We start from the raw sequence: 26,151 nt of genomic DNA, 5'->3' as shown, positions 1-26,151 counted from the left end.
TCGCCCTTACCCCAGTGGTTGGTGCTAGAGAAGAAATGGAGGATGTCTGTTCCACGCAGACCCTGGTGGTTTAAAACACACAAATAGATGGCTCTGGGACCATCAGAATAGCAGCAGCAAAGAGCCACTCCACCAGCCTCCTCCCCTCCACTCCCCCAGGCCCCACACAGCAGAAGGCTCCGGCCACTTTTTGGAAGCCTGTAGCCTGGCTCCATCTTGCCCTGTGCCACAAATGCCCATGAGTGCCTATGCCACGTTGGAGTCTGTGTTGGGGACCACACGATGAGGTGGTCACAGCCCAGGGGCAGGGAGACCCAGCCGTGCCACACACTACCCAGGGTGGGAGCCCAGGATGGGGAGGAGCACACAGTGGCAACCTCAGGCTGCCTGAGGGCTGCTGCTGCCTTCGGTGTCCCCTTTTTATGTTGTCAGTCGCTTCCCCTGTTCCATCCCTGAAAGCAGAGGGCACCTCATCTCTGCTCGCAGCTCCCCCGATCTGGGGAACTCAGACCCATCTCTTCACTTATGCGTCCGCACTGTCTCCCCCACCCTTCCTCCCGCCCGCTGCAGGTGAGGGAAACTCAGCCTTGTCCCCGCTGAACCCTGGAGAGCTCCTGATCGCATTACACAACATCGACTCCGTGAAGTGCGACATGAAATCCATCATCAAAGGTGAGGCGCTTCGCCCCCACTCCAGTGGCCTGGCCCCTGCGACTCCAGGGCAGGACCTCAGTCACCCACATGCCCCCACTGGAATCTAGCAAGTCAAAGACTGTGTCACTCACAGCCCCATCTCAGAGCTCTGGAGAGACACCTCCCTCCCTCCCTCCTTTTCCTGCCTCCTCTTCCCTCTCTCCCTCCCTCCTCCTCCTTCCTTCCTCCCAGGTTTTACCCTTTACAACCCACCTTTTTCTGCCTCTGTCTAAGGCACTCTGATGTACCTGCTGTGCAGTGGCACAGAGTGGGCCTAAAGCAGTCGGGTAGCCCCACCCCTAGCCCCGAGGAACAGAAGGAAGCAGGGCGCACCGTGCGTGGTAGTCAGAGGCGCAGCAGCAGGGCAGACCCAGGGCTCCAGGGCACTTGTGGGCCAGGGTGGATGAGGCAGGAGAGCTTGCCTCCAGGGCGGCAGGGTTGGTGACGAACTGGCCAGCTCACGATGGCCCCCACTCACTGAGCACTCTGCAATGGGCTCTCCCTGAACACCTACAGGCCTGAGCCTGCTGGTCCGCCACTTGGTGAGTATGTTCACTTCCATTGTGTAGACAGGAAATGGAGGCTCCAGAGAGGTTAGGTGACTTACTCAGGGCCATGCAGAAGCTAAGTGGTGTAGTAGAAAAAACAGAATCTGAAGTGAAACGGACCTGGGTGGGAATCCCAGCTCCGCCGGTTCCGTGTCTGAGGACCACCTCCCTTGAGAGCGCCCACCCCTCCACCCCTCCTGAGGAAGGTTTCTGGGCCAGGAGCCATCCTGTCCCACAGAGCTGGACACCCTCACTGTCGTCCTCTCTACTCAGAAGACTGCTGTCCTTTTATTTCTCTTCTCACCCTCAGATGGGAAGGGGCTTCCTCTCTGTGCTGCTTGCTTTCGTGTTCTAGCTTGAAACAGCTTTTCAGTGACTTACTTCCTAACCTTCCTCTGCAAGTTCTCTGAGAAACATTTAAGGTCAAGAGAGGAGCTTATGGAAATGTCAAACCCACATTAAAACCCAGGAGGCACCAAGGCCTCTCATGGGAGACCAGCAGGGAGGAAAGATCTCCAGGCTTATAGGCCAGGGCTGTGGTCTTCACATTCCCCGACCCCTTTGGTGATCTGAGGAAAGTTCTAGCCCGTTCCCAGGACAGTATGCTCATATTATTTGCATACAGTTTGAGGGGGTTCACACATACACACACACACCCCAAGGCCATTTGTGGACCCAGATTAGAAGCCCTGAAGATCCTCGGCCCAGGAGAAAGGGCCTTGCCAGAGGCCACACAGACCACCAGGAGCGAGGCCCCCGGAGGGGTCAGCAGGGCCTACCCTACACCACCCCACCCTTTTCTTCCAACACGCCCAGGCGTGCACGCTGCAGGCTAGACAACCCTCCAGCTGGTGTCCCCAGCACCCAACCCACGTTTTTCTCCTGCTCAGGCACCAGCAGTCTTCCTGGTTGCACTCTAAGCTCCAGATCACAAAGTCCAGTCCTTTTGTTGTGCACTGTTCACTCCCCCATAGACCACCTTGTTCCTCTGGGGAGCTTGTCTATAACTAGACCCACTCCTGGTAGTCCATCATTAAGAAAAGTCAGCACCTCTGCTCACCCATATCCATCCTGGGTAGTGCTGGGGACACAGGAAGGACAGCCCTAGCCCTGTCCTTCCAGGTCTTACAGTCCAGGGAAAGAGACAAGAAGTCCCTGGCCAGTAACAACTGAGAGGGGTGGCCTGGGACTGGGCAGCCCAGAGGGGCCGTGTAACCCAGCCTGGGTGTGGGACATCAGGGAAGACTTCCCGAAAAAGGGGACACTCAGGCTGAGACCAAGGAAGGATGAGTAGGCGGCAGCAGCAGGAGACTGCAGGGACTGAGGGAGGTGCTCGCCGGCTGGTTCTGGACCTAGGGGACGAAGGAGGGGGCCTGGTCAAGAGAGGAGGTCAGGCTGTCGCCATCGGGAAAGGTGCCCCTTGGGCCTGCCCACAGGAGTCTCGCAGGCCGCCGTGGGAATTTGACCTTGTTTCTTGAGGGTCTCTGGGAGGCGAGTCAGGTCTGAGCTTTCCAAAACACCCTTCAGACTGCTGTATGGAGAATGGATCGGAGGCTCGGGGGAGGCCCAGGTTGGGGACTGGGCAAAGCCGACAGGGAAGGAGGAGGGGAGGGGTGATTCTGGAGCCTTGAGGTGGCTGAGCGGGCAGGACCAGTGACCACCTGGCCCTGAGGAGGAGCAGGGGCTTCCTCGGTTTCTGGCAGGTCCTCGCCTCCACTGTCTGCTCTGCCCATTCAGCCTCCTCCCCACCTGTCTACGCCCCCCTCTCCCTTAGAGACCCCACCCCTGTTCTCCATTAGCCTCTCAAGGATTTGGGGGGTTGGGGTGCTCTTCTGGCTCAATAAAGACTTCCTGGTTGACACTCACATGGCAAGTGGTGTTTGGGGAAGGGCTTCAAAGGCAGCTCCTGGGGCCTCCCATTAGCACAGTGGATTGGGGCACGGCCACCCACTTGGGGAACAGACCCCAGGGCCTGCTTTCATGGGTGCTCGTGCTGTGCCAACCCTCTGGGTCCTACTGGTACTGGCACTGGCTGTTGAGCCGGGGGGTCATCGTGTGCTCTGGCCCCAGCCTCCTCTTGTCCCTCCCTTCGCTATTACTCTACTGATTGTGCCCATATCCCCCACACAGCCCTTAGCCTGGCACCCCCCATCTTCCCAGCACCAGTGCAAGCCCTGTATCCTTGTCAGGACTGGGTGGGCAGTCCCTTGGCCCTCTGACGAGCTGGTCTGTGGACTGCTGTTCTTTCTGGAGGGGCTGGTGGAAGCCAATAGCTGCCTTCCCTCCCTAGCAGGGGTGGGGGGTCCTGCCACTCCCCCAGGGCTTGGCAGCACATCTTTCCCAAGGTCGTCCTTAAAGTGAGGGGCCACGGGTTCCCTGTTCTACCCATTTTGGGGCTTCCTGGAGTTGGATGTCTTCTCCCTTGAACCAAGCCTGCAGGTTTTCCAAGGGCGGGCTGCAGTGTGCCTTCTGCTGGGTGGGGGGAGTCTCCTGTCTCCCGCAGGAGCTTTAGAAGTCAGGGCTTTAGAAGTCTTCCCCTCACACGGGCAGACAGCAGGGCCGGGACTCCCACCTCCCGGGGGGCAGCTGGGCAGAGAGGACAGGCCCACTCTCCGCCTCCTCGCAGCCACCAACCTGTGCTTTGCGGAGCGGAACGTGTACACGTCAGAGGTGCTGGCCGTGGTGATGCAGCAGCTGATGGAGCAGAGCCCCCTGCCCATGCTGCTCATGAGGACCGTCATCCAGTCCCTGACCATGTACCCCCGCCTGGGGGGCTTCGTCATGAACATCCTGTCCCGCCTCATCATGAAGCAGGTAACCCACCCCCGGCCACCCTGCCCCCAGGCTGCAGACAGCAGCTTCTAGCCTGCTTGCCCTCCCCTTCCCCCGCCTGACCCTGGAGGGAGCCCGGTGGAGGACAGCAGGCTCTGCTCTGCCTCCTGCCAAGAAAATAGCAGTGCTCCAGGGTCTATGACTGGGCCAGCTCCCAGGTGATGAGGGAGGGCAGCTGGGTGGTAGGAGCTGTGGTAACTCTCAAGGGGTGTGCACCCGGGAGAGGCATGGCTGCTCCTCACCCTCCACCGCTGTGTGCCCGGCCAGGATGCATCCCAGAGCTGAAAAATGGCCCAGTTTTTTAAGAGGTGCTAGAAATTTGGGCTTTAGAAATACCATGATAAGGCCAGGTGTGATGGTTCACACCTGTAATGCCAACTCTTTGGGAGGCCAAGGCAGGAGGACTGCTTGAGCCCAGGAGTTTGGGGCTGCAGTGAGGAAGAAACACGCCACTCAACTGCACTCTAGCCTGGGCGGCAGAGTAAGGCCATGTCGCAAAAAAAAAAAAATGATGGAACAAGAAAAACAAACCCCGCAGGGCTAATGTCGCCCCCTGGAGGCTGCCGTGAGAATGTACATGTGACCCGGGACAGGTCCCGGCACCGGCACGGACCTCCGCTGTTTAGCAGGGGTAATTTCGCCCCCTGGAGGCTGCCGTGAGCATGTCATGAGAGGTGCTCCCGCAGCACTTAGCCTGGGCCTGGCCCAGGGGGAGCTCTGGTAAAAGGCGGCTGAGTTTTCTGCCACCCCCTTCCCAAGTTTCCCTCATGGTCCAGCCGCCTGGATCGGGAAGACAAAGGCCTCTGGAGAGAGGTCAGGGCTGCTTGTGGCCCATCCAGAGGAATCTTGGATGGTGGGATTTGGGCATGGCCTTGGCAAGGTCTTTCTCCCAGTGTCAAGGCTGGGGGAGCTGCCTGTGTGCCTCTCCCGACGGCTCCCTCCCTCCCTGGTTCAGGTGTGGAAGTACCCCAAGGTGTGGGAGGGCTTCATCAAGTGCTGCCAGCGCACCAAGCCCCAGAGCTTCCAGGTCATCCTGCAGCTGCCGCCCCAGCAGCTGGGAGCTGTCTTTGACAAGTGCCCGGAGCTCCGGGAGCCCCTGCTGGCCCATGTCCGCTCCTTCACCCCCCACCAGGTACCCCTTCCCCCTACCCCGGGTGTGCGGTGGGCGGCCCCCTGGGTCCCTCCGGTTGGTGGGGACTGGATGGAGGCGGACACAAGAAGGCTCTGCACTGCTGGGAGCTCTGGAGGGTTAGGGCCCCCGGACCTGAGGTGTGCAAGTGGGGTCTCTGTGCCAGAGCTGCCCCCAGCGCCCCCTTCCTGCTCTCCACCCAGCAAGCTCACATCCCTAACTCCATCATGACCATCTTGGAGGCCAGCGGCAAGCAGGAGCCAGAGGCCAAGGAGGCGCCTGCGGGGCCCTTGGAGGAGGTGAGGGCCCTGCAGCCCACCCATCTGGATCCCCAGACTCCCACCCCATACCCCAAGCCAGCAAGGCTCACCATGGCCTCCTCCTGACCCCGAGAGACTCAGGCCACCCCTGCCTCTGGGCCACCCGTCTCCCAGGGGATGCCCCTGCTGGGAGTTGCGGGTCTGGGGGACAACTGCCCCTTCCTCCCCATGCTCTTGGTGGAGAACTCAAAGACCACTTCAGGGTGGTTCCTTCTCTTTCCGGCCGTCCTCTGAGCCACTCACCTCTGAGCTTCTGTGTGGCCCTCCCTATCCCCAGGATGACCTGGAGCCCCTGGCCTTGGCCCCGGCCCCAGCACCCCGGCCCCCTCAGGACCTCATCGGCCTGCGGCTGGCCCAGGAGAAGGCCTTAAAGCGGCAGCTGGAGGAGGAGCAGAAGCTGAAGCCGGGAGGAGTGGGAGCCCCCTCCTCTTCCTCCTCCTCTCCCTCTCCCTCGGCCCGGCCGGGCCCGCCCCCGTCTGAGGAAGCCATGGATTTCCGGGAGGAGGGGCCTGAGTGCGAGACCCCGGGCATCTTCATCAGCATGGATGACGACTCGGGGCTGACCGAGGCCGCGCTGTTGGACTCTAGTCTCGAGGGCCCCCTACCCAAGGTATGGAGAGCAGCCTCCGCTGCGAAGGAGGAAGCCGGATCTGGGCCGGGGTGAAGGTGGGCGGGGGGGGGCGGGCATCAGGAGGCAGGGCCTGAAGGGGAGCGTGGAGGGGACCGCGCCCTCCACCCGGCTCCCTTTTCCTTCCCCGGTCACCAGGAGACGGCAGCGGGCGGGCTGACCTTGAAGGAGGAGCGGAGCCCCCAGACCCTAGCACCTATTGGAGAAGATGCTGTGAAGACCCCCAGCCCGGCTGCCGAGGACGCCAGGGAACCCGAGGCCAAGGGGAACAGCTGACGGGGCTCGAGGGGGAAGGGGGGTGGGACAGGGACGCGGGGCTGGGGGACGGGGCGGGGCTTGACCTGCGGATGCTTTGCCTTAAAAAAAAATAAAAGATGTGAACTTGGGCAAGTTACTGAAAATAAAAAAAAAAAGGGATGGCTGGCCTGGGGCGCGGATGCCGCCTCGAGTCTGGCGCGACGTCTGCCGTGGGGCTGCGCGGGATCGGCAGTGCGCGCCCAGAGCCTGCGCGGAACCCACCCTGGCCCACTCCCCGCGCCCTCCCCGGGTAACGGCCCCCTCTCCCGGTGCTCAGAAACCGGCGCTGTCGACAGGTGGCTCGCTTGGCCTTGTCTGCAAGCCTTTCTCCTAGAGATCTGTACCTCCTGGCGAACCATGGGAGACCTGCCGCCCTACCCTGAGCGCCCTGCCCAGCAGCCCCCGGGCCGGAGGACCTCTCAGGCCTCCCAGAGGCGGCGCAGTCGGGACCAAGCTCAGGCCCTGGCCGTGGACCCCGAGGAGGGGCAGCAGATACCTCCAGACGCCCAGCGAAACGCGCCGGGTTGGTCACAGAGGGGCAGCCTGTCCCAACAGGAGAACTTGCTGATGCCCCAGGCCTTCCAGGCTGAGGAAGCCCGGATGGGTGGCATGGAGTACCCATCCATGAACACGGGCTTTCCCTCAGAGTTCCAGCCCCAGCTTTACTCTGACGAAAGCAGGATGCAGGCCGCCGAGCTCACCACCAGCCTAATGCTGCAGCGGCTCCAGCAGGGCCAAAGCAGCCTGTTCCAGCAACTGGACCCCACCTTCCAGGAGCCCCCAGTCAACCCCTTGGGCCAATTCGACCTCTACCAGACAGACCAGTTCTCCGAAGGTGCCCAGCACGGGCCCTACATAAGGGATGACCCTGCCCTTCAGTTCTTGTCCTCTGAGCTGGGCTTCCCACGCTACAGTGCCCAGGTGCCTGAGCCGGAGCCTCTGGAGCTGGCCGTGCAGAACGCCAAGGCCTACCTGCTGCAGACCAGCATCAATTGCGACCTCAGCCTGTGAGCAGGGGCTAGGAGTGGGGCGGGTGGGGGACCCAGGCAGGGAGGGGCCCCACCCGAAGTCCCTGCCTCAGTCAGTCAGACAAGGGATCGTCCCTCATGGAAAACCAGTGACTGCTCCCGGCCTCTAATTCAGCTCAGAGTCGGAATCAATGCCAACTACAGCTAGCATTCACTTCCCAGACATGTGCCGGCATTGCACACAGTCACACCTAATTCTCACCGGAGATGAGCGCATCAGCTCATCCTACTTTACAGAGGAGGAGACAGAGACACAGAGAAGTTGCGTTGCTTACCCAAAACTACACAGCTAGGATATGGCAGAATCAGGATTCCAGAACACGTGATTTGGCTCCCCAAGCCCTCTTGCTTTTTTTTTTCCCCCAGACATAGTCTCACCCTGTCGCCCAGGCTGGAGCACAGTGGCGTGGTCTTGGCTTAGGGCAACCTCTCCCTCCCGAGTTCAAGTGATTCTCCTGCTTCAGCCTCCCGAGTAGCTGGGGTTACAGGCGCACTCCACCTCACCCAGCTAATTTTTGTATTTTTAGTTAGAGACAAGATTTCACCATGTTGCCCAGGCTAGTCTCAAACTCGACCTCAAGTGATCCACCCATCTCGGCCTCCCAAAGTGCTAGGATTGCAGGCATGAACCACCGTGCCCAGCCCTCCTGAGACTCTTATCCTGCAACTAAACCTCCCTGCCTGAGGAAGATACTTGCCAAAGCCGCTTAGCTGCAGTCACAATACAGTGCTCTCAGCCTCCATTAGATACCCAGGATGCTCTCATTCTAGGGGAGTGGACAAGAAACAGAAAAACTGATAAACTGAAGCTAAGGGCTCAGGTGAAAAATAAGGGAGGCTAAGATGGCTAGGGAACACATGAAATAGTGGGAGTCCAGCCAGGCACGGTGGCTCACGCCTGTTATCCCAGCACTTTAGGAGGCCAAGACGGGCGGTTCACCTGAGGTCAGGAGTTCGAGACCAGCCTTGCCAACATGGCGAAACCCTGTCTCTACTAAAAAATACAAAAATTATCAGGGCATGGTAGCACGGGCCTGTAATCCCAGCTCCTCGGGAGGTTGAGGCAGGAGAATCGCTTGAACCCGGGAGGCAGAGATTGCAGTGAGCCGAGATCATGCCACTGCACTCCAGCCTGGGCAACAGAGCAAGACTCCATCTCAAAAAAATAAATTGTGTGGGTCAGTGAAGGCCTGTCCAAAGAGGTGACATTTGATTAGGGCCCTGAAGGAGTCGAGGGAGAGCATCTTGCAGATAACCGGAGGAAGAGTGAGCCAGGCAGAGCACACAGCAAATGCAAAGGCTCTGAGGCTTGCTGTTTTTGAGGAGCAGTAAGGAGGGACTGGTATGTCTGGAACCAAGGGAGGAAGAGGGAGAGTGGGAGAAATGAGGCTGATGAAGTAATGGTTCTTATTAAAGCACAAAGCTGGCCCTGTCCCTCCAATGCTCAGAAACTGCTATGGCTCCCCATTGCCCACAGGGGGAAGCTCAGACTCCTCACCACAGCCTTCAAGGCTCTTGGCCTGAGACATGTAAGGCCTTGCTCATGCCTGTAATCCCAGCACTTTGGGAGGCTGAGGCAGACAGATCACTCGAAGTCAGGAGTTCAAGATCAGCCTGGCCAACATGGCAAAACCCTGTCTCTACTAAAAATACAAAAAGCCAGGCATGGTGGCACACACCTGTGATCTCAGCTACTCGGGAGGCTGAGGCAGGAGAATCACTTGAAACGGGAGGCAGAGGCTACAGTGAGCCAAGATCGTGCCGATGCACTCCAGCCTGAGCAACAGAGCGAGACTCTGTCTCAAACAAACCAACAAACAAAAGGCCTTATATGGTTCAGCCCCTGCCCACTGTCCAAACTTCATTTCTAGTCACTACCTGCTCCTTCCTCGGATCCTAGAATCTAGTCAGAATTAACCTCTGGCTATTCCCCAAGTGCCAGCTCTTCAGAGCTTCAGGCTCTCTTCCTGAGAAGCCCTAGCCAAAGTCTCACCTCTTCTTGCCCTTCCCGACTTGCATGATGGTCCAACACCACACCCAAGACTGCCAACAGAACAGCTTCCGCAAACAAAAGGTGACACATACATGCTTGGAAATCAGACCAACTTGGTTTCAAAGGCTGACTGTGGCCGGGCCCGGTGGCTCATGCCTGTAATCCCAGCAGTTTGGGAGGCTGAGGCAGGCAGATCACTTGAGTCCAGGAGTTTGAGACCAGCCTGGGCAACATGGAAAAACCCCATCTCTACAAAAAGTACAAAAATTAGCCAGGCATGGTGGCACACGTGTGCCACTACTGGGGTGGCACTACTGGGGAGTCTGAGGTGGGAGAATCACTTGAACCCGGGAACCAGAGGTTGCAGTGAGCCAAGACCGAGCCACTGCACTCCAGCCTGAGTGACAAAGTGAGACCCTGTCTCAAAAAAAAAAAAAAAATACAAAAAATGCAAATGTTGGCCAGGCACGGTGGTTCACACCTGTTAACCCAGCACTTTAGGAGGCCAAGACGGGCAGATCACCTGGGGTCAGGAGTTTGAGACCAGCCTGGCCAACATAGTGAAACCCCGTCTCTACTAAAAATACAAAAATTAGCTGGAGAAGGTGGTGCACGCCTGTAGTCCCAGCTACTCAGGAGGCTGAGGCAGGAGAATCTCTTGAACCCAGGAACCCAGGAGGCAGAGGTTGTGGTGAGCCAAGATCACAACATTGCACTCCAGCCTGGGCAACAAAGCAAAACTCTGTCTCAAAATAATAATAATAATAATAATAATAATAATAATAATAATACAAATGTCGGCCAGGTGCGGTGGCTCACGCCTGTAATCCCAACACTTTGGGAGGCCGAGGAAGGCGGATCACCTGAGGTCAGGAGATTGAGACCAGCCTGGCCACCATGGCGAAACCCTGTCTCTACAAAAAATACAAAAAAATTAGCGGGACGTGGTGGTGCGTGCCTGTAATCCCAGCTACTTGGGAGGCTGAGGCAGGAAAATCGCTTGAACCCAGGAGACAGAGACTGCAGCGAGCCGAGGTGGCGCCACTGCACTCCAGCCTGGGCAACAGAGCGAGACCCCCTCTGAAAAATAAATTAAAAAAATAAAATTGCAAACTCTCTCCCATCCCTGGCACCCCCAGGCCCTATTCAGTACTTTATGTGTCACCCTAAAAATTACCACCCCATGCCTGACACACTGTATATATTTTGCTCGTTTGATTAGTGTCAGTTTCCATCATAAGAATGTCGGCTGGGCGGGGTGGCTCACGCCTGTAATCCCAGCACTTTGGGAGGCCGAGGCGGGCAGATCATGAGGTCAGGAGTTCGAGACCAGCCTGACCAACATGGTGAAACCCCGTCTGTACTAAAAATCCAAAAAGTAACCAGGCATCGTGGCGGGCGCCTATAATCCCAGCTACTCAGGAGGCTGAGGCAGGAGAATTATTTGAACCCGGGAAGCAGAGGTTGCAGTGAGCCGAGATGAACCACTGCACTCCGGCCTGAGCAACAGAGCAAGACTCCATCTCAAAAAATAAATAAAAATAAATAAATAAATAAATGTCAGCTACACCTGGGCAGGGACCTTTTCAGTTCCCTACTGTGTCCCTAGCACCAGGCACAGGGCCAGGCACATGGGAGCTGGCTCAGTGAGCTGAGTGAGTGAGGTCTCTCTCCTCCCATTCCTCCTGCGGGAGGCAGGTACGAGCACCTGGTGAATCTGCTGACCAAGATCCTGAACCAGCGGCCCGAGGACCCCTTGTCTGTCCTGGAGTCTCTGAACCGCACCACGCAGTGGGAGTGGTTCCACCCCAAGCTGGACACTCTGCGGGACGACCCCGAGATGCAGCCCACCTACAAGATGGCAGAGAAACAGAAGGCGCTGTTCACCCGGAGTGGAGGCGGTGCCGAAGGCGAACAGGAGATGGAGGAGGAGGTGGTGAGTGAGGCAGTCAGGAGAGGTGGGCATCAGGGTCAGTGGGGGCCCAAGCACACTTAGGGCACAGCCTGTGCCAAGGCCTGGAGGCAAAAGACAGCATTGGACAATCCAGTCACAAAACAACTTCAGTCTTGGCAGGATGGGGTGGCTTACATCTGTAATCCCAGCACTTTGGGAGGCTGAGGCGGGCAGATCACGAGGTCAGGAGATCAAGACAATCCTTGCTAACACGGTGAAACCCCATCTCTACTAAAAATATAAAAAATTAGCCAGGCATGGTAGCGGGCACCTGCAGTCCCAGCTACTCGGGAGGCTGAGGCAGGAGAATGGCGTGAACCCGGGAGGCGGAGCTTGCAGTGAGCCGAGATCACACCACTGCACTCCAGCCTGGACGACAGAGCGAGACTCCGTCTCAAAAAAATAAATAAATAAATAAAAATAATTGAGATGGGGGTCTTGCTATGTTGGCCAGGTTGGTCTTGAACTCTTGGCCTCAAGCCATCCTCCTGCCTCGGCCTCCCAAAGTATTAGGATTACAGGCGTGAGCCACCACTCCCAGCCAAGAGCTGGAGTTCTTAATGTGGGGTCTGTGGAAGGGCAAAACTGGGGGCTTTTGTGGCCTGTACATGCTTCTAGGAAATGACTCATAAAAATGCATGATTCAGCATTTTGTATTTCTTTTTCTGTCTAGTGCAAGGCAAGGCTCTTATTTCTCTCGTTTTCTGCCTTCCAGACGGCTAGCCAGGACCTTGAATGGCATTTATGCAATAAACCACTCCTTCCTGCCCCCCACTGCTTTGAAATGCCACCTGCACCATCTATTCCCCACACAGAGTCCTGCAGGAGTCTCTGCTCCCGGCCTTTGCCCTGTGGATGGCTTCCTGCTCTAGGACTCTCCTGTTTACTGCTGACAGCAGCTGCATGGCAGGTGTTGGCTGTTTTGGTAGCATAAGTCTCCCCATCACTGAACCTCTGTTTTGAAAAGTTTTGACTAGCCGGGCACAGTGGCTCACGCCTGTAATCCCAGCACTTTGGGAGGCTGAGGCAGGTGGATCACGAGGTCAGAAGATCAAGACCATCCTGGCTAACACAGTGAAACTCTGTCTCTACTGAGAATACAAAAAATTAGCCGGGCATGGTGGCAGGCACCTGTAGTCCCAGCTACTAGGGAGGCTGAGGCAGGAGAATGGCGTGAAACCGGGAGGCGGAGATTGCAGTGAGGGGAGGTCGCATCACTGCACTCTAGCCTGGGCGACAGAGCAAGACTCCGTCTCAAAAAAAAAAAAAAAGGCCAGGCGCAGTGGCTCACGCCTGTAATCCCAGCACTTTGGGAGGCCGAGGCGGGTGGATCACGAGGTCAGGAGGTCGAGACAATCCTGGCTAACACGGTGAAACCCCGTCTCTACTAAAAATACGAAAACAAAATTAGCCAGGCGTGGTGGCGGGCACCTGTAGTCCCAGCTACTCAGGAGGCTGAGGCGGGAGAACGGCATGAACCCGGGAGGCGGAGCTTGCAGTGAGCTGAGATTGCGCCTCTGCACTCCAGCCTGGGCAACAGAGTGAGACTCTGTCTGAAAAAAAAAAAAAAAAAAAAAAAGATAAGTTTTGACTATTCTCACATCTATAATTTTATTTTATTATTTTATTTTTTCCATTTTTTTTGAGTTGGAGTCTCATTTTGTCACACAGGCTGGAGTACAGCGGTATGAACTCAGCTCACTGCAGCCTCCACCTCCCAGGTTCAAGGGATTCTCCTGCCTCAGCCTCCCGAGTAGCTGGGATTACAGGTGCCCGCCACCATGCCTGGCTAATTTTTGTTCTTGTTTTTGAGACGGAGTCTTGCTCTGTCGCCCAGGCTGGAGTGCAGTGGCACGATCTTGGCTCACTGCAACCTCTGCCTCCAGCGTTCAAGCTATTCTCCTGCCTCAGCCTCCCGAGTAGCTGGGACTACAGGCGTATGACACCACGCCTGGCTAATTTTTTGTATTTTTAGTAGAGACAGGATTTTGCCATGTTGACCAGGCTAGTCTCGAACACCTGACCTCAGGTGATCCGTCCGCCTCGACCTCCCAAAGTGCTGGAATTATAGGCGTGAGCCATGGCGCCCGGCCACATCTATAATTTTAGACTAACTTTAGGATTGTTTTGGCACATTCCAAAAACTAACACCTTATTTTACTTGTTTGACAACATAGGTCCCTTTAAGTTAGGATATAGATGATGTCAGATAAATAGAAATAAGTGACTTGGATGAGTTGGTCATTTTTCTCACACATAATCGTCAGGTGTAGTCTAGGACTGGCAAGGTCCTAGTCTTGCAAGGTGGCTCTGCAGTGAAGGGCACCGAGAACTGCCTATTCCCCACACCCCCAGGCTCCCTACCTGTCCCTAAACAAAGAGAGCTGTTTTCAGCATCACAGTATCTTGGTTATAAATCCCATCACTGGTTGGGTGCGGTGGCTCATGCCTGTTATGTCATCACTTTGGGAGGCCAAGGCAGGTGGATCACCTGAGGTCAGGAGTTCGAGACCAGCATGGCCAACATGGTGAAACCCTGTCTCTACTAAAAATACAAAAATTAGCCTGGCGTGGTGGCGTGCACCTGTAGTCCCGGCTACTCAGGAGGCTGAGGCAGAAGAATCGCTTGAACCCTGGAGGCGGAGGTTGCAGTGAGCCAAGATTGTGCCACTGCACTCCAGCCTGGGCAACAGAGCGAGACTCTGTCTCAAAAAATAGTAATGGGCCGGGCGCGGTGGCTCACGCCTGTAATCCCAGCACTTTGGGAGGCCGAGGTGGGCGGATCACAAGATCAGGAGATCGAGACCATCCTGGCTAACACAGTGAAACCCTGTCTCCACTTAAAATACAAAAAATTAGCCAGGCATGGTGGCGGGCGCCTGTAGTCCCAGCTACTTGGGAGGCTGAGGCAGGAGAATGGCGTGAACCCGGGAGGCGGAGCTTGCAGTGAATCGAGATTTTGCCACTGCACTCCAGCCTGGGCGACAGAGCAAGACTCCGTCTCAAAAAATAATAATAATAATAATAATAATTTTTTAAAAATAGTAATAATAATATGCCGGGCGCAGTGGCTTAGGCCTGTAATCCCAGCACTTTGGGAGGCCGAGACGGGCAGATCACGAGGTCAGGAGTTCGAGACCAGCCTGGCCAACATGGTGAAACCCCATCTCTACTAAAAATACAAAAATTAGCTGGGCATGGTGGTGCACGCCTGTAATCCCAGCTACTGGGGAGGCTGAGGCAGGAGAATGGCTTGAACCCAGGAGTGGAGGTTGCAGTGAGCTGAGATCAGATCACTGCACTCCAGCCTGGGTGACAGAGCAAGACTCTGTCTCAAAAATAATGATAATAAATAAATAAATAATAAAGATTTTGGGACTGGTTGAATAATAAAGTGTTGGGGACAGCCTTGTGGCCACATGGATAGGGGCTGGCAGGCATTTCCCTGGGAGAAGGAAGAGCATTGGTCTGTGGCCCGTGCAGATGTACATTACACTTCTTTCCCTGGCTTCTGAGCCAAAACTTGGCTGGCTTCTTTTTTTTTTTTTTTTTTTTTTGAGACAGAGTCTCACTCTGTCACCCAGGCTGGAGTGCAGTGGTGCGATCTCCACTCACTGCAAGCTCCACCTCCCAAGTTCATGCCATTCTCTTGCCTCAGCCTTCCGAGTAGCTGGGACTACAGGCACCCACCACCACACCTGGCTAATTTTTGTATTTTTAGTAGAGACCAGATTTCACCATGTTGGCCAGGATGATCTCGATCTCCTGACCTTGTGATTTCCCTGCCTTGGCCTCCCAAAGTGCTGGGATTACAGGCGTGAACCACTGCATCCAGCCGTAAACTTTGCTGGCTTCTAGTTTCAGCCTGCTTGCCTTCAGTCCCTTTCTGAGCCTCTGTCTCTCTCTCTTTCTCTTTCTTTCCTTCTTCCTCTTTTTCCTCCTCCTCCTCCTCTCCTTCTTTTCTTCTTCTCCTCCACCCCACCCATCCTCTGGCTGTGTGAATCAAGCAGATGGTATAGATGGAGGCAGTGAGGACAGGACTTATTACCATCCTCTAACATCACTGACTCCTCCGTTCAAGACCTGTCTTCTCCCTTAACTTTCTGTGAAACATGGAGTACGTGTTAGGAGTGCACTGGGCCTCAAGTCACAGAAATCATGAATAAAAGTGGCTTCTTTGTTACAGGAGCAATAAGGTCAGGGTGGGTAAGGCAGCTGAGCAATGCTACTGGGGACCAGGCAATTTCCACCGTTCATCTCCACCACCATTAAGGGTGTAGTACTTTGTCTCCCATGTGTTGCCTCATGGTCCCAAGATAGCTGCTGTGGCCCCAGATCTTATATCCCCATTCCAGGCAGGAAGAATAGGGAATGACAAAAGGCAAAAAAGATTTTCTCCTAGTGTGGTTTTCCCTTTTCTTCTCCATAAGGGACATCCTGTCCAAGGGCTTTCCCTACATCTCACTGGCCAGCATGAGTGGCTTGAGCAGCTGAGTTACAGAATCTTTTAGGTTTCTTTCTTTTTTTTTTTTTGAGACGGAGTCTCACTCTATCACCAAGGCTGGAGTGCAGTGGTGTGATCTTGGCTCACTGCAACCTCCGCCTCTCAGGTCCAAGCGATCCTCCTGCCTCAGCCTCCCAAATAGCTAGGATTACAGGTGCCTGCCACCACGCCTGCCTAATTTTTGTATTTTTTGTAGATACAGGGTTTCACCATGTTGGCCAGGCTGGTCTCAAACTCCTGACCTCAGGTGATCTGCCTGCCTTGGCCTCCCTAAGTGCTGGGATTTCAGGCGTGAGCCATCACATCAGGCCTCTTTTAATTTTTTGAGACCGTGTCTCACTTTGTTGCTCAGGCTGGAGTGCAGTGGAGCAATCTCAGCTCACTGCAACCTCCGCCTCCCCGGTTCAAGTGATTCTCCTGCCTCAGCCTCCTGGGTAGCTGGGATTACAGGCACCTGCTTGTATGGCTGGCTAATTTTTGTATTTTTAGTAGAGACAGAGTTTCACCATGTTGGCCAGGCTAGACTCGAATTATTGACCTCAAGTGATCAGCCGTCCTCGGCCTTTCAAAGTGCTGGGATTACAGGCATGATGAGCCACTGCACCCGGACTCTTTTAGCTCTCTTGACTCTAGAAGAGTCTGGAAGAGGTAGGCTAGGGAGCAGAGCTTCAGCATTCTCCCCTCTGCCCTCCGCCCTACCCTGCGCAGGGGGAGACACCAGTGCCCAACATCATGGAGACTGCCTTCTACTTCGAGCAGGCCGGCGTCGGCCTGAGCTCGGACGAGAGCTTCCGCATTTTCCTGGCCATGAAACAGCTGGTGGAGCAGCAGCCCATCCACACCTGTCGCTTCTGGGGCAAGATCCTGGGAATCAAACGCAGCTACCTGGTGGCCGAGGTGGAATTCCGGGAGGGCGAGGAGGAGGCAGAGGAGGAGGAGGTGGAGGAGATGACGGAAGGTGGCGAGGTCATGGAGGCGCACGGCGAGGAGGAGGGCGAGGAGGACGAGGAGAAGGCCGTGGACATCGTCCCTAAGCCCGTATGGAAGCCGCCGCCCGTGATCCCCAAGGAGGAGAGCCGCTCAGGCGCCAACAAGTACCTGTACTTTGTGTGCAACGAGCCGGGCCTGCCGTGGACGCGGCTGCCCCACGTCACTCCGGCCCAGATCGTGAACGCCCGAAAGATCAGGAAGTTCTTCACAGGCTACCTGGACACGCCGGTCGTCAGCTACCCGCCCTTCCCGGGCAACGAGGCCAACTACCTGCGGGCCCAGATCGCTCGCATCTCGGCCGGCACGCAGGTCAGCCCGCTGGGCTTCTACCAGTTTAGCGAGGAGGAGGGCGACGAGGAGGAGGAAGGTGGTGCTGGGCGCGACTCCTACGAGGAGAACCCCGACTTCGAGGGCATCCCCGTGCTGGAGCTGGTCGACTCCATGGCCAACTGGGTGCATCACACACAGCACATCCTGCCGCAGGTGAGCGCCGGGACTCCCGCCTCTCACAAACGGCAGGAGCAGGGGGCTCGCGCATGACCCTGCAATACTGAAGTCAAGCTCTTACTCTCTTCTAGGCAACTAATATTCATTCGTTCATTCATCCATCCATTCATTGGTTCAACAGATATTGGTGGATAATCCCATCAGAAACCTTTGGGGACAGAGGCATTTTTTTTTTCTTTTCTTTCTTTCTTCTTTTTTCTTTTTCTTTTCTTTTTTTTTTTTTTTTGAGACGGAGTCTCGCTCTTGTCACCCAGGCTGGAGTGCACTGGCGCGATCTCGGCTCACTGCAACCTTCACCTCCTGGGTTCAAGTGATTCTCCCGCCTCAGCCTCCTGAGCAGCTGGGATTACAGGTGCCTGCTGCCGCGCCTGGATAATTTTTTGTATTTTAGTAGAGACGTGGTTTCACTGTGTTGCCCAGGCTGGTCTCAAACTCCTGAGCTCAGACAATCCGCCCGCCTTGGCCTCCCAAAGTGCTAGGATTATAGGCACGAGCCACTGCGCCCTGTCCGTTTGTTTGTTTTTTCTTTTTTCTTTTCTTTTCTTTCTGAGACAAAATTTCACTCTTGTTGCCCAGGCTGGAGTACAATGGCGTGATCTCGGCTCACCGCAACCTCCACCTCCCTGGTTCCAGCAAATTCTCTCACCTCAGCCTCCCAAGTAGCTGGGATTACAGGCATGCGCCATCACGCCCAACTAATTTTGTACTTTTAGGAGAGACAGGGTTTCTTCATGTTGGTCAGGCTGGTCTCAAACTCCTGACCTCAGGTGATCTGCCCACCTCAGCCTCTCAAAGTGCTGGAATTACAGTCATGAGCCACCATGCCCAGCTTTTTTTTCTTTTAAGACATAGCATCTTGCTCTGTTGCCCAGGCTGGCGTGCAGTGGCGTGATCATAACTCACTGCTACCCTAACCTCCAGGGCTCAAGCAATCCTCCCACCTTAGCCTCCTGAGTACCTAGGACTACAGGCACGTACCACCACAACTATGCCTGGCTTTTTTTTTTTTTTTTTTCTGAGATGGAGTCTCGCTCTACTGCCCAGGCTGGAGTGCAGTGGTGCGATCTTGGCTCACTGCAAGCTCTGCCTCCCGGGTTCACGCCATTCTCCTGCCTCAGCCTCCTGAGTAGCTGGGACTACAGGTGCCTGCCACTATGCCCGGCTAATTTTTTTATAGTTTTAGTAGAGCTGGGGTTTTGCCGTGTTAGCCAGGATGGTCTTGATCTCCTGACCTCGTGATCCGCCCACCTCAGCCTCCCAAAGTGCTGGGATTACAGGCATGAGCCACTGCTTGGGAGGCTGAGGCAGAAGAATGGCATGAACCCAGGAGGCAGAGCTTGCAGTGAGACACTGCACTTCAGCCTGGGCGACAGAGCAAGACTCCGTCTCAAAAAAAAAAAAAAAAAGAATCAATGAGGGGGCCAGGTGCAATGGCTCGCGCCTGTAATCCCAGCACTTTGGGGGCAGAGGCGGGTGTATCACTTGAGGTCAAGAGTTCGAGACCAGCCTGGCCGACATGGCAATACCCGGTCTCTACTAAAAAATACAATAATTAGCCGGGCGTGGTGTCAGGCACCTGTAATCCCAGCTACTCGGGAGGCTGAGGCAGGAGAATCACTTACACCGGGAGGCAGAGGTTGCAGTGAGCCAAGATTGTGCCACTGCACTCCAGCCTGGGCCACAGAGTAAAACTCCATCTCAAAAAAAAAAAAAAAAAAAAAAAAAAGAATCAATGAGTGAATGAATGCATGAATGGGGTCACACAGTCAGGAGTCCTCACCTCAACACAGCAGTTCTGTCAGCCCGTTTCCCACCTCCCCTTAACTATGCAGCTAAATCTTGCCCTCTTGCCTGTGCCTGGGTCTCTGAGGACAAGGCTATGCCTGTTGGCCCTTCACCTCCCCCATAGGATGCAGGCTGGGCTCCGTGCACTGGGGCCATCACCTGAGCTTCCCCCCACCCCCAGGGCCGCTGCACTTGGGTGAACCCTTTGCAGAAGACAGAGGAGGAGGAGGACCTGGGGGAGGAGGAAGAGAAGGTAGATGAGGGGCCAGAGGAGGTGGAGCAGGAGGTTGGCCCCCCACTGCTAACGCCACTTTCAGAAGATGCAGGTAAGGAAGCCCTCTCAGCCTGTACACCACTGGCTGAGGAGGGCTGGGAAGAAAGGGAGGGGTGGCTGGACTGCTGGGGTCCATCTCCTTGGTCCTTCCCTCCCAGGCTCAGAGGCTCTCTCAGCTAAAAAATGGGTGTAATCACAGTGGCCCCATCAGGAGGTTCTGGGAACATGTCCATAGACAGGTGGCAATGGCCCAAACCTTAGGATATGGCCTTTTGAGTTTGGGCCTGGAGGGAGGGGGACATAGTTGGAGAACCCTGCCTAAAGACTGGAGCTGGTTGTGTGTGTGTGCGTGTGTGTGTGTGTGTGTGTGTGTGTGTGTGTGTTGTTGTTGTTTTGAGATGGAGTCTAGCTCTGTTGCCCAAGCTAGGGTGTAGTGGTGCAATCTTGGCTCACTGCAACCTCAACCTCTCGGGTTCCTGCAATTCTCCCGTCTCAGCCTCCTGAGTAGTTGGATTACAGGTGTGTGCCACCACGCCCAGGTAACTTTTGTATTTTTAGTAGAGATAGGGTTTCACCATGTTGGCCAGGCTGATCTCGAACTCCAGTCCTCAATTGATCCACCTCACTCGGCCTCCCAAAGTGCTGGGATTACAAGCATGAGCCACTGTGCCCAACCTGGAGCTGCATTTTGGATGAATGGACAGGAATTTTGTAAGGTTGGGGCCTCAGGCACCCGGAGGGAAGTGGAGAGAGAGGCTAGGAGTGGGCCAGGGGACAGGTCCTGGATTTGAAGCCAGATCCTGCCAGCCTGTGCCCTGCCCTCTGCACCCTGGTCCAAACCGATAACCAACTCAGGAGTGGAATCACAGTGGCTCCCCAGACTGGGGGCCCTGCTGGGCGCCAGGCACTGCAGCAGGTGTGCTGCAGACCTTGTCACCAGGCTTCACTGCCACCCTGCAACAGAGGCCAGATGAGTCTCCCCATTTCCTGGGTGCAGCCACTGAGGCTCAGACAGGTGAACTGGCTTCCTGGGGCCACATAGAGAAAGAGTGGTCCAGGCCAGGAGAGGTGGCTCACGCGTGTAATCCCAGCACTTTGGGGGGCTGAGGCCGGTGGATCACCTGAGGTCAGGAGTTCGAGACCAGCTTGGCCAACATGGTGAAACCCTGTCTCTACTAAAAATACAAAAATTAGCCGGGCGTGGTGGTGCATGCCTGTAATCCCAGCTACTCGGGAGGCTGAGGAAGGAGAGTCGCTTGAACCCGGGAGGCAGAGGTTGCAGTGAGTCGAGCTCACACCACTGCACTGCAGCCTGAGTGACAAAGCGACAAGACTCTGTCTCCAAAAAAAAAGAGAGCGAGAGAGAGAGTGCGTGTGTGTGTGGTCTGCAGCCAGGGTTCAAACACCGCAGCCCGAGCTGTTGGTGGCTATAGTTCCCCTCATGCTCCTCCAGGCCTCCCTCACTGCTGCCTGCCTTCCTTCAGGGTACAGTGCAGGGCCTGGGGACCTCCCTGACCCTGCTGCCCCTCTCTGCTGCCTCTCCACCACAGAAATCATGCACCTGGCACCCTGGACCACCCGCCTGTCCTGCAGCCTCTGCCCGCAGTACTCAGTGGCCGTTGTGCGCTCCAACCTCTGGCCCGGGGCCTATGCCTATGCCAGTGGCAAGTAGGTCTTCCCCCAGCCCCTCCCAGCAGGAGAATCCCTCGGGACTTCTTCAAGCCTGGTTGGGCCCGGCAACTCACCAGGGTGGGCAGAGATGGGGAGGGCCCCCTTCAGGAAGCCCCTAGGACTAACGGCCTCATAGCTCCTAGGAGTTTCACCAGGGCTAAAGTGGGAAATACCAGCCCACTAGGATGGGTCTTGGTGATGAGTCATGGTGAGAGCAAGGAGAATAAGAGAGTGGGAGGGACTGGCTATGGTCACACAGCATTTGCAGGATACGAACCTGGATCTCCAGCCCCCTGATGACAGCGGCAGAATCCCTCTCTGGAGGAGCTAACTCCGTCCCTGGGGTCCCCTGGACAGTTCTTCTTGTTTGTGGTTTTGTTTTGTTTTGTTTGAGATGGAGTCTCGCTCTGTCACCCAGGCTGGGCAACAGTGCAGTAGCGCAATCTCAGCTCACTGAAACTTCTGCCTCCCAGGTTCAAGTGATTCTCCTCCCTCAGCCTCCCTAGTAGCTGGGACTACAGATGCATGCCACCATGCCTGGCTAATTTTTGTATTTTTAGTGGAGACAAGATTTCACCATGTTGGCCAGGCTGGTCTCAGACTCCTGACGTTGAGTGATCTGCCCGCCTCGGCCTCCCAAAGTGCTAGGATTACAGGCATGAGCCACCGCACCCGGCCTGTTCTTCCAGTTGGAAGGCTCTTCTCTCTATGGGGCAGAAACCTTCCCTCCCACCACCAGTTGTTCCAAAAAGAATGGCAAGCTTGGGCCAGGTGCACTGGCTCATGCCTGTAATCCCATCACTCTGGGTTGCCAAGCTGGGAGGATTGCTTGAGCCCAGGAGCTTGAGACCAGCCAGGGGAACATGGTAAGACCCTATCTGTACAAAAAAATAATAATTAAAAAAAATTAAAAATCAGCCAGGCATGGTGGCACGGACTATGGAGTCCCAGCTACTTAGGGGGCTGAGGCAGAAGGATTGCTTGAGCCCAGGAGATCGAGGTTGCAGTGAGCTGTGATCGCACCACTGCACTCCAGTCTGGGCGACAGAGCAAGACCTTGTCTCAAAAAACAAACAAGAATGGCAAGCCAAAGTCACTCCTACATCCTCCCACCCAGCTACACACTCCCCACCTTCCTTCAGCCTTCCCCCCCAGGCACCTGGCAGCCCTCTGCCCTGCCACGTGACAGGGTGTTTGCAGCTGGAGGTGGGCGCACCTACCAGCTTTGTCCACCAGATGGCATGACGATTTTTCCTAGAATTTCTTTTTTAATCTCAATGTGAACTAGGACTGTATTCATTCGCTCCTGTATGAATCACAGCCGTGGTGGGATTGCATGTAATCTGGATACTTTAACACATTCCTGGCGTTTATTTTTTCCTTCTCTGGAAGCTGGGAAGAGGCACGTTTGCTTTTGCCAACTCCCTTCTTCAGGCCATACCCCAATATGCCAACATTCCTCTGAAAGCAAATGATCCAAACTTGGGCTCCACTTGTCCATCCATCCTCTGCCCCCACCCACCCAATGCTCTTCTGTCCCCCACCCAATCTGTGTCCACCCATTGTTCCATTGTTTTTTGTTTTTCTTTTCTTTCTTTCTTTTTTTTTTTTGAGACAGAGTCTCGCTCTGTCACCCAGGCTGGAGTGCAGTGGCGCGATCTCGGCTCACTGCAACCTCCGCCTTCCGGGTTCATGCCATTCTCCTGCCTCAGCCTCCCAAGTAGCTGGGACTACAGTCGCTCGCCACCATGCCAGGCTAATTTTTTGGTATTTTTAGTAAAGACGGGGTTTCACCGTGTTAGCCAGGATGGTCTCTATCTCCTGACCTCGTGATCTGCCCACCTTGGCCTCCCAAAGTGCTGGGATTACAGGCGTGAGAAACCGCGCCCGGCCTTTTCTTTCTTTCTTTTTTTTTTTTTTTTTTTTTTTTGAGATAGGGTCTCTCTCTGTCACCCAGGCTGGAGTGCAGTGGCGTGATCACGGCTCACTGCAGCCTCCACCTCCTGGCCTCAAGCAATCCTCCCACCTCAGCCTCCCAACATACTAGGATTACAGACGTGAACCACTGTGCCTGGCCTCATTTTTTAATTTTTTTCTTTTTTCTTTTTTTTTGAGGTGGAGTCTTATTTTGTTGCCCAGGCTGGAGTTTAGTGGTGCAATCTCAACTCACTGCAACCTCTGCCTCCCAGGTTCAAGCCGTCCTCCTGCCTCAGCCCCCCTAGTAGCTGGGATTACAGGCATGCACTACCATGCCCAGCTAATTTTTGTATTTTTAGTAGAGATGGGGTTTCACCATGTTGGCCAGGCTGGTCTCGAACTCCTGACCAGGTGATCCACCCACCTCGGTCTCTCAAAGTGCAGGGATTACAGGTGTGGGCCACCGTGCTCGGCTCTCTCTGCCTCTTTATCGGTCTCTGTCTCCCTCTCTCCCTACCTCTTAGTCCCCTCCCTTTCCTCCCATCTATTCCTCTTCCTTGTCTAGTTAAAATTCTGCAGAAAGGCTGAATTGGCTGGGTTAGGCCTGGGCACTTACCTCCTTGTTCATTATCAGTCTCTTCTTAGCAGAATGTAGGCACAACCCAGGGATTTTTTTTTTTTTTTTTTTTTGAGATGGAGTCTCACTGTGTCGCCCAGGCTGGAGTACAGTGGTGTGATCTCAGCTCATTGCAACCTTCACCTCTTGGGTTCAAGTGATTCTCATGCCCCAGCCTCCTGAGTAGCTGGGACTATAGGCGCCCACTACCACGCCCAGCTAATTTTTGTATGTTTTGTAGAGATGTGGTTTCACCAGGGTGGTCTCAAGCCCCTGACCTCAGTTGATCCTCCCACCTCGGCCTCCTAAAGTGCTGGGATTACAGGCCTAAACCACCGCACCTGGCAGGGATTTTTGTCTAGTTTGTTTACTGCTGTGTCCCTAGCACCTAGACAATTTTATTTATGTCCCACATAATATGTCGGACATAAATAAAATGTCACAATATAAATAAATTGATATCCAACATAAAATTATGTCTTACATAAATAAAATATGAGCCACATATATAATTTAATTTTTTTTTGTTATTTTTAGTTACTTATTTCTTTTTTTTTTTTGAGACAGAGTCTCGCTCTGTCACCCAGGCTGGAGTGCAGTGGCGCAATCTTGGCTGACTGCAAGCTCTGCCTCCCAGGGTTCACGCCATTCTCCTGCCTCAGCCTCCCCAGCAGCTGGGACTACAGGCGCCCGCCACCACGCCCTGCTGATTTTGTTTTTGTATTTTTAGTAGAGACGGGGTTTCACCGTGTTAGCTAGGATGGTCTCGATCTCCTACCTTGTGATCCGCCCGCCTTGGCCTCCCAAAGTGCTGGGATTACAGGCGTGAGCCACCGTGCCTGGCCTAGTTACTTATTTCTTGATTTATTTTGAGATATGTTCTCACTCTGTCACTCAGGCTGGAGTGCAGTGGCATGATCACAACTTACTGCAGCCTCAAACTCCTGGGCTCCAGCAATCCTCCCACCTCAGCCTCCCCAGTAGCTAGAACCACAGGCACGTGCTACTGCAACTGGCTAATTTTTAAACTTTGGGAGGTGGAGGCAGCAGATCACTTGATGTCAGGAGTTCGAGACCAGCCTGGCCAACATGATGAAACCCTGTCTCTACTAAAAATACAAAAATTAGCTGGGCGAGGTGGTGTGTGCCTATAGTCCCAGCTACTTGGGAAGCTGAGGTGGGAGAATCACTTGAACCCAGGAGGCAGATTTTGCAGTGAACCCAGGAGGTGGAGTTTGCATCCAGCCTGGGTAATACAGAGAAACCCAGTGAGCACGTTTCACCCTGCCATCCACAACTTTGCAGTCATGCTATACACATGCTGGGTCCTACCCTTAAAGAAAGTCAAGGCTTGCCGGATGCAGTGGCTCACGTCTGTAATCCCAGCACTTTGGGAGGCTGAGGCGGGCAGATCATGAGGTCAGGAGTTCCAGACCAGACTGGCCAACATAGTGAAACCCCGTCTCTACCAAACATACAAAAATTAGCTGGGCGTGGTGACGCGTGCTTGTAGTCTCAGCTACACGGGAGGCTGAGGCAGGAGAATCGCGTGAACCCGGGAGGCGGAGGTTGCAGTAAGCCGAGATCACACCACTGCACTCCAGCCTGGGCAACAGAGTGAGACTCCATCTCAAAAAAAAAAAAAAAAAAAAAAAAAGTCAAGTCTGGGGCCTTTGAGGGAGAATTTCACAGTGTCTCACTGCCTCTCCAGAAAGTTTGAGAACATCTACATCGGCTGGGGTCACAAGTACAGCCCCGAGAGCTTCAACCCGGCCCTGCCAGCCCCCATTCAACAAGAGTACCCCAGTGGCCCAGAGATCATGGAGATGAGTGACCCCACGGTGGAAGAGGAGCAGGCTCTGAAAGCAGCCCAGGAACAAGCCCTGGGAGCTACAGAGGAGGAGGAAGAGGGTGAGGAGGAAGAGGAGGGCGAGGAGACAGATGACTGAGGCCCGCCCTCTAGCCACTTTCCCCAAGCAGGTCGATAGCAAATTTCCCCTTAGAGGTAGTTAGCATGGATTATATTTTCACTATGTGCTTCCTGTCCCTAGAGGGCAGGGATAGAAAAGGAAGGCAACTGCTTCAAATAAAATTCCTCCACGGCATTATGGATGAGCCATTCATTCATTTGTTCACCACCTCTGTTGACATGGACTCCAAGCCAGGGTTGTTGGGCCCTGCAGAGGGCACAGACATTGCCTGGCAGAGTCTCTCCCACCTGTTTGGCTCTTGTTGTTGTTGTTGTTTGAGACAGGGTCTCATTCTGTCACCCAGGTTAGAGTACAGTGGCACAATCTCAGCTCCCTGCAGCCTTGACCTCCTGGGCTCAAGCAGTCCTCCCATCTCAGCCTCCTGAGTAGCTGAGACCGCAGGTGCACGTCACCACATACACTAATTTTTGTATTTTTTGTAGAGACAGGGTCCTGAGTAATAGGACTGCAGGCACAGCCCACCATGCCCAGCTA

General features: G+C 54.9%; 2 protein-coding genes across 8 annotated transcripts in view; both read left to right on the top strand.

Moving 5' to 3' along the window:
• SYMPK (symplekin scaffold protein) overlaps nt 1–6,536 on the top strand; it is a 48,024-nt gene extending 41,488 nt beyond the window's left edge. For all 6 annotated transcript variants that reach the window (XM_054466241.2, XM_054466245.2, XM_054466240.2 and 3 more), the window contains 6 exons: nt 571–672; nt 3,868–4,055; nt 5,029–5,205; nt 5,406–5,501; nt 5,800–6,132; nt 6,289–6,536. In XM_054466241.2, coding sequence (XP_054322216.2) covers nt 571–672; nt 3,868–4,055; nt 5,029–5,205; nt 5,406–5,501; nt 5,800–6,132; nt 6,289–6,426 — 1,034 coding nt within the window. In that variant the 3' untranslated portion in view covers nt 6,427–6,536. The remainder of the gene's footprint in view (nt 1–570; nt 673–3,867; nt 4,056–5,028; nt 5,206–5,405; nt 5,502–5,799; nt 6,133–6,288) is intronic.
• Nucleotides 6,525–25,793, top strand: RSPH6A (radial spoke head 6 homolog A). Of its 2 annotated transcripts, XM_054466246.1 has the most exons (6): nt 6,525–7,454; nt 11,167–11,404; nt 16,635–17,399; nt 19,390–19,534; nt 21,033–21,150; nt 25,398–25,791. In XM_054466246.1, the coding sequence occupies exons 1-6, from the start codon at nt 6,805–6,807 to the stop codon at nt 25,633–25,635; spliced, it is 2,154 nt and encodes a 717-aa protein (XP_054322221.1). In that variant the 5' UTR covers nt 6,525–6,804; the 3' UTR covers nt 25,636–25,791. The 2 variants fall into 2 exon arrangements, with proteins under 2 accessions (XP_054322221.1, XP_054322222.1); XM_054466247.1 differs by lacking the exon at nt 21,033–21,150 and having other exon boundaries at nt 6,658–7,454; nt 25,398–25,793.
• The last annotated feature ends 358 nt before the right edge of the window (nt 25,794–26,151 follow it).

This window comes from Pongo pygmaeus, chromosome 20 (genome assembly GCF_028885625.2).
Source record: "Pongo pygmaeus isolate AG05252 chromosome 20, NHGRI_mPonPyg2-v2.0_pri, whole genome shotgun sequence".
NCBI classification, from domain to species: Eukaryota; Metazoa; Chordata; class Mammalia; order Primates; family Hominidae; genus Pongo; species Pongo pygmaeus.
This window is presented reverse-complemented; position numbering and strand designations above follow the sequence as displayed.

Coding starts and splice junctions, on each gene's coding strand:
- RSPH6A (XM_054466246.1), top strand. CDS start 6,805: ATGGGAGACCTGCCGCCCTACCCTGAGCGCCCTGCCCAGCAGCCCCCG. Junction 19,535..21,032: donor GCCACTTTCAGAAGATGCAG/GTAAGGAAGCCC, acceptor TCTCCACCACAG/AAATCATGCACCTGGCACCC. Junction 21,151..25,397: donor TATGCCTATGCCAGTGGCAA/GTAGGTCTTCCC, acceptor CTGCCTCTCCAG/AAAGTTTGAGAACATCTACA.